Here is a 13,172-nt window from a genome sequence, read left to right as displayed (position 1 = left end):
GGTACCGCTTGCCGTGCGGTAGCAGAGAGAACAGTCTATGACTAGGGTGGCTGGAGTCTTTGACAATTTTGAGGGCCTTCCTCTGACACCGCCTGGTATAGAGGTCCTGGATGGCAGGGAGCTTTGCCCCAGTGATGTACTGGGCCGTACGCACTACCCTCTGTAGTGCCTTGCGGTCAGAGGCCAAGCAGTTGCCATACCAGGCGGTGATGCAACCAGTCAGGATGCTCTCGATGGTGCAGCTGTAGAATTTTTTGAGGATCTGAGGACCCATGCCAAATCTTTTTAGTCTCCTGAGGGGGAATAGGCTTTGTCGTGCCCTCTTCACGACTGTCTTGGTGTGTTTGGACCATGATAGTTCGTTGGTGATGTGGACACCAAGGAACTTGAAGCTCTCAACCTGTTCCACTACAGCCCCGTCGATGAGAGTGGGGGCGTGCTCAGTCCTCTTTTTTTTCCTGTAGTCCACAATCATCTCCTTTGTCTTGGTCACGTTGAGGGAGAGGTTGTTGTCCTGGCACCACACGGCCAGATCTCTGACCTCCTCCCTATAGGCTGTCTCATCGTTGTCGGTGATCAGGCCTACCACTGTTGTGTCGTCGGCAAACTTAATGATGGTGTTGGAGTCGTGCCTGGCCATGCAGTCATGGGTGAACAGAGAGTACAGGAGGGGACTGAGCACGCACCCCTGAGGGGCCCCCGTGTTGAGGATCAGTGTGGCAGATGTGTTGTTACCTACCCTTACCACCTGAGGGCGGCCCGTCAGGAAGTCCAGGATCCAGTTGCAGAGGGAGGTGTTTAGTCCCAGGATCCTTAGCTTAGTGATGAGCTTAGAGGGCACTATGGTGTTGAATGCTGAGCTGTAGTCAATGAATAGCATTCTCACGTAGGTGTTCCTCTTGTCCAGGTGGGAAAGGGCAGTGTGGAGTGCGATAGAGATTGCATCATCTGTGGATCTGTTGGGGCGGTATGCAAATTGGAGTGGGTCTAGGGTTTCTGGGATTATGCTGTTGATGTGAGCCATGACCAGTCTTTCAAAGCACTTCATGGCTACAGACGTCAGTGCTACGGGTCGGTAGTCATTTAGGCAGGTTATCTTAGAGTTCTTGGGCACAGGGACTATGGTGGTCTGCTTGAAACATGTTGGTATTACAGACTCAGTCAGGGACATGTTGAAAATGTCAGTGAAGACACTTGCCAGTTGGTCAGCACATGCTCGGAGTACACGTCCTGGTAATCCGTCTGGCCCTGCGGCCTTGTGAATGTTGACCTGCTTAAAAGTCTTACTCACATCGGCTACGGAGAGCGTGATCACATAGTCGTCCGGAACAGCTGGTGCTCTCATGCATGCTTCAGTGTTGCTTGCCTCGAAGCGAGCATAGAAGTGGTTTAGCTCGTCTGGTAGGCTTGTGTCACTGGGCAGCTCGCGGCTGTGCTTCCCTTTGTAGTCTGTAATAGTTTTCAAGCCCTGCCACATCCGACGAGCGTCAGAGCCAGTGTAGTATGATTCAATCTTAGACCTGTATTGACTCTTTGCCTGTTTGATGGTTCGTCGGAGGTCATAGCGGGATTTCTTATAAGCGTCCGGGTTAGAGTCCCGTTCCTTGAAAGCGGCAGCTCTACCCTTTAGCTCAGTGCGGATGTTTCCTGTAATCCATGGCTTCTGGTTGGGGTATGTACGTACGGTCACTGTGGGGACGACATCATCGATGCACTTATTGATGAATCCAGTGACTGATGTGGTGTACTCCTCAATGCTGTCTGAAGAATCCCGGAACATGTTCCAGTCTGTGCTAGCAAAACAGTCTTGTAGCTTAGCATCTGCGTCATCTGACCACTTTTTTATTAGCCGAATCACTGGTGCTTCCTGATGTGTCTCCCCCAGGGTAACTTTATGATGTGTCTCCCCCAGGGTAACTTTATGATGTGTCTCCCCCAGGGTAACTTTATGATGTGTCTCCCCCAGGGTAACTTTATGATGCGTCTCCCCCAGGGTAACTTTATGATGCGTCTCCCCCAGGGTAACTTTATGATGTGTCTCCCCCAGGGTAACTTTATGATGTGTCTCCCCCAGGGTAACTTTATGATGCGTCTCCCCCAGGGTAACTTTATGATGTGTCTCCCCCAGGGTAACTTTATGATGTGTCTCCCCCAGGGTAACTTTATGATGTGTCTCCCCCAGGGTAACTTTATGATGCGTCTCCCCCAGGGTAACTTTATGATGTGTCTCCCCCAGGGTAACTTTATGATGTGTCTCCCCCAGGGTAACTTTATGATGTGTCTCCCCCAGGGTAACTTTATGATGCGTCTCCCCCAGGGTAACTTTATGATGTGTCTCCCCCAGGGTAACTTTATGATGCGTCTCCCCCAGGGTAACTTTATGATGTGTCTCCCCCAGGGTAACTTTATGATGCGTCTCCCCCAGGGTAACTTTATGATGCGTCTCCCCCAGGGTAACTTTATGATGCGTCTCCCCCAGGGTAACTTTATGATGTGTCTCCCCCAGGGTAACTTTATGATGCGTCTCCCCCAGGGTAACTTTATGATGTGTCTCCCCCAGGGTAACTTTATGATGTGTCTCCCCCAGGGTAACTTTATGATGTGTCTCCCCCAGGGTAACTTTATGATGTGTCTCCCCCAGGGTAACTTTATGATGTGTCTCCCCCAGGGTAACTTTATGATGTGTCTCCCCCAGGCTAACTTTATGATGTGTCTCCCCCAGGCTAACTTTATGATGTGTCTCCCCCAGGGTAACTTTATGATGTGTCTCCCCCAGGGTAACTTTATGATGTGTCTCCCCCAGGGTAACTTTATGATGCGTCTCCCCCAGGGAAACTTTATGATGCGTCTCCCCCAGTGTAACTTTATGATGTGTCTCCCCCAGGGTAACTTTATGATGTGTCTCCCCCAGTGTAAGCTAGGCATCGTGAAGTTCATCGAGGCAGAGCAGGTCCCGGAGGTGGAGACGGTCATACACCTGGTGGTTGCCTCTAGCGACACCAGACACGGCGTTGCCACGGCCGCAGACCTGGAGCTCAAGAGCAAGCAGAGGTACGTATCTATGGGACTGTTCTACTATTATGGGATGGGGATGGTGCAGTAGGGGGGCATCTCATTAGTCCATTTACAACATGCTACAGGATTTGGTTCTGGGTTCCGAGATTTGGTTCTGTGTTCCAAGAGTTGGTTCTGGATTCCAAGAGTTGGTTCTGGATTCCAAGAGTTGGTTCTGGGTTCCAAGAGTTGGTTGTTTTGTGATATGATGTAATGTGTTGTTGTTGTTGTGATGTCATGTTGGGTTTATTTTTGCAGTATTATTGACTGGAACAACCCCCTGATCGTCAACAAGATGTACAAGGTCTACCTGGGAGACATCCCCCTCAAAACTAAGGTGTGTAAAGATTCCCACCTCAAACCTTCTGAACTCAATCAAACTTGGTCTTGAATTGATCAGCCCAATTGAATGAGTTCAAATGGCTTCCAACACGAAATGGCGTTGATGAATGGAGGCCGAGATCTCTCCGGCATGGTCGCCGCATCGTCTTGATTGGTTGTATGTGTGAACAATATCACACATGCTGTGGCCAACTAATGTCCTGCTATGTCCTGCTATGTCATGTTATGTCACGTCATGTCATAGGGGGCCAGTCTGAAGCGGGAGCTGAAGCACGAGCCGGTCAGCACCAGAGTCAAGATGAAGATCCTACCTCACCTCTTACGCTCTCGCCTCGCCGCTGAGTGCTTCCCAGCTAACATACAGGTACTGCTGTAGTGAGTGTGTGTTCTAGTTCAGGAAAAGCTAACGTCCTGGAAATGTGTGTTCATGCAAATCTTTGTGAATGTCCTTCCACTGTCTTTCCCTCAAGGAAACCTTCATCACCTGTCTTTTTCCTGTTTCTCTTCTACTCCTTCCTTCTATCCTCCTCTCCTCTCCTATCTCCTCCCCAACCCTCTCCTCTCCTCCTCTCCTCTCCCGTCTCCTCTCCCCTACCTTCTCCTCCCCTCTCCCATAACCTCTCCTCTCCTCTCCTCTCCTCCTCCTCTCCCCTCCCCAACCCTCTCCTCCTCTCCTCTCTCCTCCCCAACCCTCTCCTCCCCTACCCCCTCCTCTCTCCTCATCTCCTCTCCCCTACCTTCTCCTCCCCTCTCCCATACCTTCTCCTACCCCTTCCCCTCTCCCCTCTCCTCTCCTCCTCTCGCTCCCCTATCCTCTCCTCTCTCCTCTCTCCAGGTGGTGTATGACGGTCTGTTTGGAGCCAACACCAACAACAAGTTGCTCTCTCTTACCCTTCAGTTTGTCCACCACATCTGTCAGGTGTAAGTACTGGTCCCAAGTCAATTTCATCCAACCCTTACACATAGAGACAGCCACTAAGAGCTGGTCCTAGATCAGTTTATCCACTATGGTAAGTACTGTAGTATTACTGATCTCTAGTCAGTTTGTCTTCTCAGTCAAATCTTACACAGAGAGAGGTTGCTACTAAGCGCTGGTCCTAGATCAGTTTTGTGACGAAGTGGATAGCTATCTGCGATGTGTAAGTACTGATTCCAAATCAGTTTCAGTCAACCCATCCTCATAAAGACAGTCACTAAGAAATGGTCCTAGATCAGTTTGTCCAACAGTGCCCAACACATCTGTAGGGGATAAGTACTGGTCCCAAGTCAGTTTCAACCAACCCTTCCTAAAAGAGACAGCTACACTACATGACCAAAAGTCTGTGGACACCTGCTCATCGAACATCTCATTCCAAAATCATGGGCATTAATATGGAGTTGTTTCCCCCTTTGCTGCTATAACAGCCTCCACTCTTCTGGGAATGCTTTCCACTAGATGTTGGAACATTGCTGAGGGGACTTGCTTCCATTCAGCCACAAGAGCATTAGTGAGGTCAGGCACTGATGTTGGGCGATTAGGCCTGGCTTGCAGTCGGCGTTCCAATTCATCCCAAAGGTGTTCGATGGGGTTGAGGTCAGGGCTCTTTGCAGGCCGGTCAAGTTCTTCCACACCGATCTCGACAAACCATTTCTGTATGGACCTCGCTTTGTGCACAGGGGCATTGTCATGCTGAAACAGGAAAGGGCCTTCCCCAAACTGTTGCCCCAAAGTTGGAAGCACAGAATCGTCTAGAATGTCATTGTATACTGTAGTGTTAAGATTTTCCTTCACTGGAACTAAGGGGCCTAGCCCGAACCATGAAAAACAGCCCCGGAGCATTATTCTTCCTCCACCAAACTTTACAGTTGGCACTATGCATTGGGGCGGGTTGCGTTCTCCTGGCATCCGCCAAACCCATATTCGTCCGTTGGACTGCCAGATGGTGAAGCATGATTCATCACTCCAGAGAGAACGCTTTTCTACTGCTCCAGAGACCAATGGCGGTGAGCTTTACGCTTTGGCATTGTGCATGGTGATCTTAGGCTTGTGTGCGGCTGCTCGGCCATGGAAACCCATTTCATGAGCTCCTGACGAACAGTTCTTGTGCTGACGTTGCTTCCAGAGGCAGTTTGAAACTCAGTAGTGAGTGTTGCAACCGAGGACAGACAATTTTTTACGGGCTTCAGCACTCTGCGGTCCCGTTCTGTGAGCTTGTGTGGTCTACCACTTCACGGCTGAGCTGTTGTTGCTCCTAGATGTTTCCACTTCACATTAACAGCCCTTACAGTTGATCGGGGCTCTAGCAGGGCAGAACATTGACAAACTGACTTGTTGGAAAGGTGGCATCCTATGACGGTGCCACTTTGAAAGTCACTGAGCTCTTCAGTAAGGCCATTCTACTGCCAATGTTTGTCTATGGAGATTGCATGGCGGTGTACTTGATTTTATACACCTGTCAGCAACCAGTGTGGCTGAAATAGAAACCACTAATTTGAAGGGGTGTCCACATACTGCTGTGTGTGAATGTGTGTGTATATATATATATATAGTTTACTAAGGCAGCCCAATTCTGATCTTTTGCCCAATCATTGGCAAAAGAGCTGATCTGATTGGTCAAAAGACCAAGTAGTGTAAAAAAAGATCATAATTGGGCTGCCTGTGTAAACGCAGCCTAAGAGCTGGTCCTACATCAGTTTATCCACCACATCTGCCAGATGTAAGAACTGAAACTGACTTGGAATCAGTAATCTCAGTCAAACCGTACACAGAGAGAGATGGCCACTAAGAGCTGGTCCTTCATCAGTTTGTCCACTATCACATTCTTTTACATTTTAGTCATTTTAGCAGACGTTCTTATCCAGAGCGACTTAAAGTTAGTGAGTGCATACATTTTTCATACTGGCCCCCCGTGGGAATCGAACCCACAACCCTGGCGTTGCTAGCGTCATGCTCGACCAACTGAGGTACAGGAGGCATACATGGTGAAAGCGATTTACAAGTCAGTTAGTCTTCTCAGTTCACGGTTACACAAAGAGAGATGGCCACTATGAGCTGGTCCTAGATCCGTTAGAACTAAACACTTCAATAACAAAAAAACAACAAAACCTAATTTGAAGGGGTCATCAAAGGCGTGTCAGTGCAGGCTTTTGTTCCAGCCCAACACTAACCAAAGCCACTCCTAGAATTTTCTAACATGTTGAGACGTGTCTCTCCTCTCTGACAGATGCCCTGACACCAACAAGCCACTGGGTCTGATGCTGCTGAATGGACTCACCAAGCTCATCAATGAGTACAAGGAGGTAAACCCAATCAATCAATGGTTTTAATCTCGTTTCATCAATTACACATTTCCTTTCAACGGTGGATGCTTTGCATGCTCCTGGTGTAGATGGTGATGGGATGTGTTTTGTTGTGTTTGGTTTGGTTTGCAGGATCCCAAGTTGATGTGTATGGCCTACTCCGCTGTGGGGAAACTGTCCAGGTAGTCATACATTTTTAAATAGACTGATTTTTACCGTATGTAAAAAAAAAAAAAATAATGCACCATGCCGAAATCACTCCGCCATTTCATGGTTGCAAAAATTCTAATAGTTTTTGTCTAATTTCAGTTTGTGTGACAAAATAAGCAAGTGTAGTGTAGAGAATCATTGTACCATCTAAACCACTGTGAAATATATTTCCCATAACCTAAAATATTGTATTTTCAGCTGTTTTGAAGCTGGTGTACAAAACCTAAAGTAAAAGACGCAGAAACGAAACTTAAGAACGATAAGTATAGAAATAGCGCATATAGAAAATATCTACCGCTTGTTCTCGTTGCTTTTTAATGACAATGACAGATCTATAACACGTTTCTATGTGAATTTGGTGGCGTTGCCCAAAAAGCTACATATTGGAGCTTTAACAACGATCATCTGTCTTGATATTATGATGAGTTTATGTGATAGTGAGGTGATGTTTCTCTCTCCTCCTCCTCCTAGCCAGATGCCCCAACTCTTGTCTTAATATTATGATGAGTTTATGTGATAGTGAGGTGATGTTTCTCTCTCCTCCTAGCCAGATGCCCCAACTCTTGTCTTAATATTATGATGAGTTTATGTGATAGTGAGGTGATGTTTCTCTCTCCTCCTAGCCGGATGCCCCAACTCTTCACCAAAGACATAGCGCTGGTCCAGCAGTTCTTTGAGGCCATGTGCAAGGTAGGTGTTGCTGCATCAAGACAATGCTATTTGAATACACTGTTTACCGATATTTCAGTTTTGTATTATTTTTTTATAAATTAGCAATATTTTCTTAACCTTTTTTTTGCTTTGGCATTATGGGGTATTGTGTGTAGATTGATGAGGGGGAAAAAAAACAATTTAATCCATTTTAGAGTAAGGCTGTAACGTAACAAAATGTGGAAAAACTCAAGGTGTATGAATACTTTCTGAATGCCCTGTACATCATGTATATATTTAGACAAGACACAAAGCATAATTCAAGGTTGATGGCAGCAACATGTTCATATATTCCAACCCCCCCCTCCCTCCCATCTGACCTTGTCTGTGTTTAGGAGGAGCCTGACGTGCGTCTAGCCATCCAGGAGGCTCTGTCGATGATGGTGGGAGCCTACGCTAACCTACAGGGGGCGCTACTCAACCTGATGGAAGCTCTGGTGGCAGCTTACATGGGGAAGGTAACACTAGATATGATTTCTCCTATGACAGGGGTAGGCAACTAGATTCAGCCGCGAGACGATTTTTGGTCGGGGGGCCCGGGAAACATAATTTGTAAACTGCAAATTGACCACAGCTAAGCCCTAAAAGTATTTGGAAATAACAATATTTTCTTACCTTGATTTACATTGAGACACGAGCACATATCTCTTTTTTTATTTATTTTTAGTCATGGGAATACTTGGGAACAGATTTCCTAAACTAAACACATTTTCAGCTGATTTTCTGTCTTATTTTTCTTCCTTTGGGGGGCCAAAATAAATCACAGCGGGCCGCCTGTTGCCGACCCCTGTCCTATGATCTCTCTACGATTATATATGAAGTATTAATAATTAATAGTTCTACCAGCTATGAGTTCTACTATGAAATAACATGTAGAAATTGTCTGATTTTAATCTACCAAGAATATATGGGATATGCTTGAATCATAATATTTTGTCGTCGTTGTAGGGAATACTGTTGTCAATGTATTCCAGAATATGATTGTCTGAATATTGGTGTTGCTGAAGAATCTAGATGATTACGTTGGAATATTGCTTTCTGATTGGTCAGCCAAAGCTCTGAGTATTGTGTTCTTCTGTGTTGTGATTGGTCAGCCTGAGGTACAGGTGCGTCAGGTGGCAATGAAGTACGCCAGCACGGTATTCGCTCCTGATCATGTGCCCTCCAGATACTTGCTCCTATTGGCTGCCGGGGACCCGTAAGTCTCAACACTACACACCACACACTGAATATAAAACATGTAAGTCTCAGCACTACACACCACCTACATCCACTATGTATGATCATGCTGCCATACAGTGAATATATCCCATCCACCTAACAGGTATAATACTCACACAATGGTAGGATAGCTCCTATGATATTTATCAATGTGTTATTGAATCTTGTATACTTTTAATACGATTTATATTACTTTTTTTGGGTTGTTTGTGTGTTGTTGCAGGACAGAGGAGGTGTGGTGTTATTAAGTAGAAGTAGTGTCTCTATGGTGTGTTATTATAGGAGAGAGACCCAGTGTCCTGACCTCATAGTGTCTCTGTGGTGTGTTATTATAGGAGAGAGACCCAGTGTCCTGACCTCATAGTATCTCTATGGTGTGTTATTATAGGAGAGAGACCCAGTGTCCTGACCTCATAGTATCTCTATGGTGTGTTATTATAGGAGAGAGACCCAGTGTCCTGACCTCATAGTGTCTATATGGTGTGTTATTATAGGAGAGAGACCCAGAGTGTCCTGACCTCATAGTATCTCTATGGTGTGTTATTATAGGAGAGAGACCCAGAGTGTCCTGACCTCATAGTGTCTCTGTGGTGTGTTATTATAGGAGAGAGACCCAGTGTCCTGACCTCATAGTATCTCTATGGTGTGTTATTATAGGAGAGAGACCCAGAGTGTCCTGACCTCATAGTGTCTCTATGGTGTGTTATTATAGGAGAGAGACCCAGTGTCCTGACCTCATAGTGTCTCTATGGTGTGTTATTATAGGAGAGAGACCCAGAGTGTCCTGACCTCATAGTGTCTCTATGGTGTGTTATTATAGGAGAGAGACCCAGAGTGTCCTGACCTCATAGTGTCTGTATGGTGTGTTATTATAGGAGAGAGACCCAGTGTCCTGACCTCATAGTGTCTGTATGGTGTGTTATTATAGGAGAGAGACCCAGTGTCCTGACCTCATAGTGTCTCTATGGTGTGTTATTATAGGAGAGAGACCCAGTGTCCTGACCTCATAGTGTCTCTATGGTGTGTTATTATAGGAGAGAGACCCAGTGTCCTGACCTCATAGTGTCTCTATGGTGTGTTATTATAGGAGAGAGACCCAGTGTCCTGACCTCATAGTGTCTCTATGGTGTGTTATTATAGGAGAGAGACCCAGTGTCCTGACCTCATAGTATCTCTATGGTGTGTTATTATAGGAGAGAGACCCAGTGTCCTGACCTCATAGTGTCTCTATGGTGTGTTATTATAGAAGAGAGACCCAGTGTCCTGACCTCATAGTATCTCTATGGTGTGTTATTATAGGAGAGAGACCCAGTGTCCTGACCTCATAGTGTCTCTATGGTGTGTTATTATAGGAGAGAGACCCAGTGTCCTGACCTCATAGTATCTCTATGGTGTGTTATTATAGGAGAGAGACCCAGTGTCCTGACCTCATAGTGTCTCTATGGTGTGTTATTATAGGAGAGAGACCCAGTGTCCTGACCTCATAGTGTCTCTATGGTGTGTTATTATAGGAGAGAGATCCAGTGTCCTGACCTCATAGTGTCTCTATGGTGTGTTATTATAGGAGAGAGACCCAGTGTCCTGACCTCATAGTGTCTCTATGGTGTGTTATTATAGGAGAGAGACCCAGTGTCCTGACCTCATAGTGTCTCTACGGTGTGTTATTATAGGAGAGAGACCCAGTGTCCTGACCTCATAGTGTCTCTATGGTGTGTTATTATAGGAGAGAGACCCAGTGTCCTGACCTCATAGTATCTCTATGGTGTGTTATTATAGGAGAGAGACCCAGTGTCCTGACCTCATAGTGTCTCTATGGTGTGTTATTATAGGAGAGAGACCCAGTGTCCTGACCTCATAGTGTCTCTATGGTGTGTTATTATAGGAGAGAGATCCAGTGTCCTGACCTCATAGTGTCTCTATGGTGTGTTATTATAGGAGAGAGACCCAGTGTCCTGACCTCATAGTGTCTCTATGGTGTGTTATTATAGGAGAGAGACCCAGTGTCCTGACCTCATAGTGTCTCTACGGTGTGTTATTATAGGAGAGAGACCCAGTGTCCTGACCTCATAGTGTCTCTATGGTGTGTTATTATAGGAGAGAGACCCAGAGTGTCCTGACCTCATAGTGTCTCTATGGTGTGTTATTATAGGAGAGAGACCCAGTGTCCTGACCTCATAGTGTCTCTATGGTGTGTTATTATAGGAGAGAAGAGGTGTGCAGTGAGGCCCAGCGTGTCCTGAGGGCTCTGCCTGCTAAGAAGTCAGAGAAAGTGGGCTGTAAACCCATGCCCTCCTTCCCTGACATGGTGGCCTACATCCAGGAGAAGGTGAGAGCATAACCCTTATCCCAAATCCATCCCCTGCCATTACATAATTAGCTCTCTTGTTAGTATGGAAGTACAGGTGTCAGGCGGTATGTCTTTCCAGCCCTGTTGATCTGCCCTGGTCTGTCCTTTAGGCTGCTCAGAGGATGAAGACTCCAGCTAAGTACGTCGTGGGGACGTACACTCTACCCTTCAACCCTTCTGCATTTGGCGAGGTAAGGCACAAATGTCCGGCAAAACAACTTCAACTAAATACAGGTGTATGCACATCAGGCCGTTTATGACCGGCAAAACCCCAAAAGATTTGAAGAGGAAATTAAAGTATGGGAAAAAAAATAAACAAAACACAAACAAACGATGGGACTTATTTACCTTTTCTCCTTGCCACACTTCCTGTTTTATAGACATCACTTCCTTTCTAACCCCTGTTCCTGTCCCCCAGATCGTGCTGTACCTGCGGATGTGTCTGGCCCACAGTGCCGGGGCCACGGCCGTCTCTAAGAGCCTGGCGGACATGCAGGACGACGCGCCTGCCATCGGACGCTACGTACACACCCTCCTCTCCAACGAACCCCTGACCCCGCCGTCCTCCGCTGGAACCAAGGGGGCGGAGGTCAACCCTGTACAGGTCTACATCGACCTACTGCAGCAGCTGCTGTCTGCTGTAGGAGGTGAGTGGTGTGATGCCTCCTCCCCTTGTCTCCTTGGCTCCTAAATACTCATGTGTTTACTGGCCTGGAATGCAAAATGGGATGCTCCGTCCGTTTCACCGATTGTTGATATTGTGAAGTGAGCATATCAGTTTGGATTCCAGGCCAGGGCGGCAGGTAGCTTAGTGGTTAAGAGCGTTGTGCCAGTAACCGAAAGGTCGCTGGTTCTAATCCCCGAGCCGACTAGGTGAAATATCTGTCGATGTGCCCTTGAGCAAGGCACTTAACCCTAATTGCTCCTGTAAGTCGCTCTGGATAAGAGCGTCTGCTAAATGACGTAAAAAAAATAAAAAATACATCATTCAGATTTTCTTTGGATAGGAGTCCCTGTGATGTACTGTCTTCTGGAGGTGGTGTCTGTCTGTCCTCACAACCTGGCCCCCAGGTTTATCGACAAGATCGACTGGATCAAGGTAAATCATGCTGCGTGCTATGATAATTGACGCTACTACTGTAAAAGATACCTTGGTATGCTATATGCTAATGCTAATTGATGCTACTTCTGTAAAATATTTAATTGGTATGCTAATCGATGCTATGTAATATACTACTCAGAAACAGGTCCTTGGCACGCTACATGCTAGGCCAATGCTAATCAATGCTAATGCTACTCGATGCTAACGCTGGTCAATGCTACTACTCTAAAATATACATTGGTATGCTGCGTGCTATGCTAACGCTAATTGACGCTGCTTCTGCAAAGGATACATTGGTATGCTTCATGCTATGCTAACGCTAAATCGATGCTAATGCTACATTTCCCCCCCCTTCCGCAGAGTCTAATGAACACCAACAAGGAGGACCTAAGGGAGCTAGCAGCTCAGCTGTATGCTGTGGTGGTGTCCACCATGTCAGGAAACGAGCTGAAGACTGCCGTTCAGACACTCATCAAGATCACTAAAGATACGCACGTATGTAGCCTCCCGCCTTCACCTAGATCACTAAAGATACGCATGTATGTAGCCTCCCGCCTTCACCTAGTGGTCCTCTGTAGCTCAGCTGGTAGAGCACGGCGCTTGTAACGCCAAGGTAGTGGGTTCGATCCCCGGGACCACCCATACACAAAAAAAATGTATGCACGCATGACTGTAAGTCGCTTTGGATAAAAGCGTCTGCTAAATGGCATATTATTTATTATTATTTTACCTAGATCACTAAAGACACATTTATGTTAGTCTAGGTCTGTTATTCATTAGTGACCTTACCAAGTCTTCAGGGTTATCTCAAACACACGTATAAACACTCACATCTGTTTAGCTACCATTCCACTCCTTGTTCTCCGTTTCATATGCCAAAGATGTTTAGCATGACAGGAGTGGCAA

General features: G+C 46.5%; 1 protein-coding gene across 1 annotated transcript in view; it reads left to right on the top strand.

Moving 5' to 3' along the window:
* LOC311122422 (proteasome adapter and scaffold protein ECM29-like) overlaps nt 1-12,761 on the top strand; it is a gene marked incomplete at its 3' end in the record, with an annotated part of 20,582 nt that extends 7,821 nt beyond the window's left edge. The window contains exons 7-20 of the mRNA XM_084196778.1: nt 2,912-3,051; nt 3,313-3,391; nt 3,641-3,760; nt 4,232-4,317; nt 6,600-6,675; nt 6,808-6,857; nt 7,509-7,575; nt 7,932-8,054; nt 8,691-8,794; nt 11,020-11,143; nt 11,275-11,355; nt 11,583-11,811; nt 12,172-12,263; nt 12,627-12,761. Of these exons, the coding sequence (XP_084052904.1) occupies nt 2,912-3,051; nt 3,313-3,391; nt 3,641-3,760; nt 4,232-4,317; nt 6,600-6,675; nt 6,808-6,857; nt 7,509-7,575; nt 7,932-8,054; nt 8,691-8,794; nt 11,020-11,143; nt 11,275-11,355; nt 11,583-11,811; nt 12,172-12,263; nt 12,627-12,761 (1,506 nt within the window). The remainder of the gene's footprint in view (nt 1-2,911; nt 3,052-3,312; nt 3,392-3,640; nt 3,761-4,231; nt 4,318-6,599; nt 6,676-6,807; nt 6,858-7,508; nt 7,576-7,931; nt 8,055-8,690; nt 8,795-11,019; nt 11,144-11,274; nt 11,356-11,582; nt 11,812-12,171; nt 12,264-12,626) is intronic.
* Nucleotides 12,762-13,172: the final 411 nt, after the last annotated feature.

This window comes from Coregonus lavaretus (genome assembly GCF_964263955.1).
Source record: "Coregonus lavaretus genome assembly, contig: HAP1_SCAFFOLD_5614, whole genome shotgun sequence".
Lineage (NCBI taxonomy): Eukaryota > Metazoa > Chordata > Actinopteri > Salmoniformes > Salmonidae > Coregonus > Coregonus lavaretus.
The sequence above is the reverse complement of the archived record's forward strand: the minus strand, read 5'-3'. Positions and strand labels throughout refer to the sequence as shown.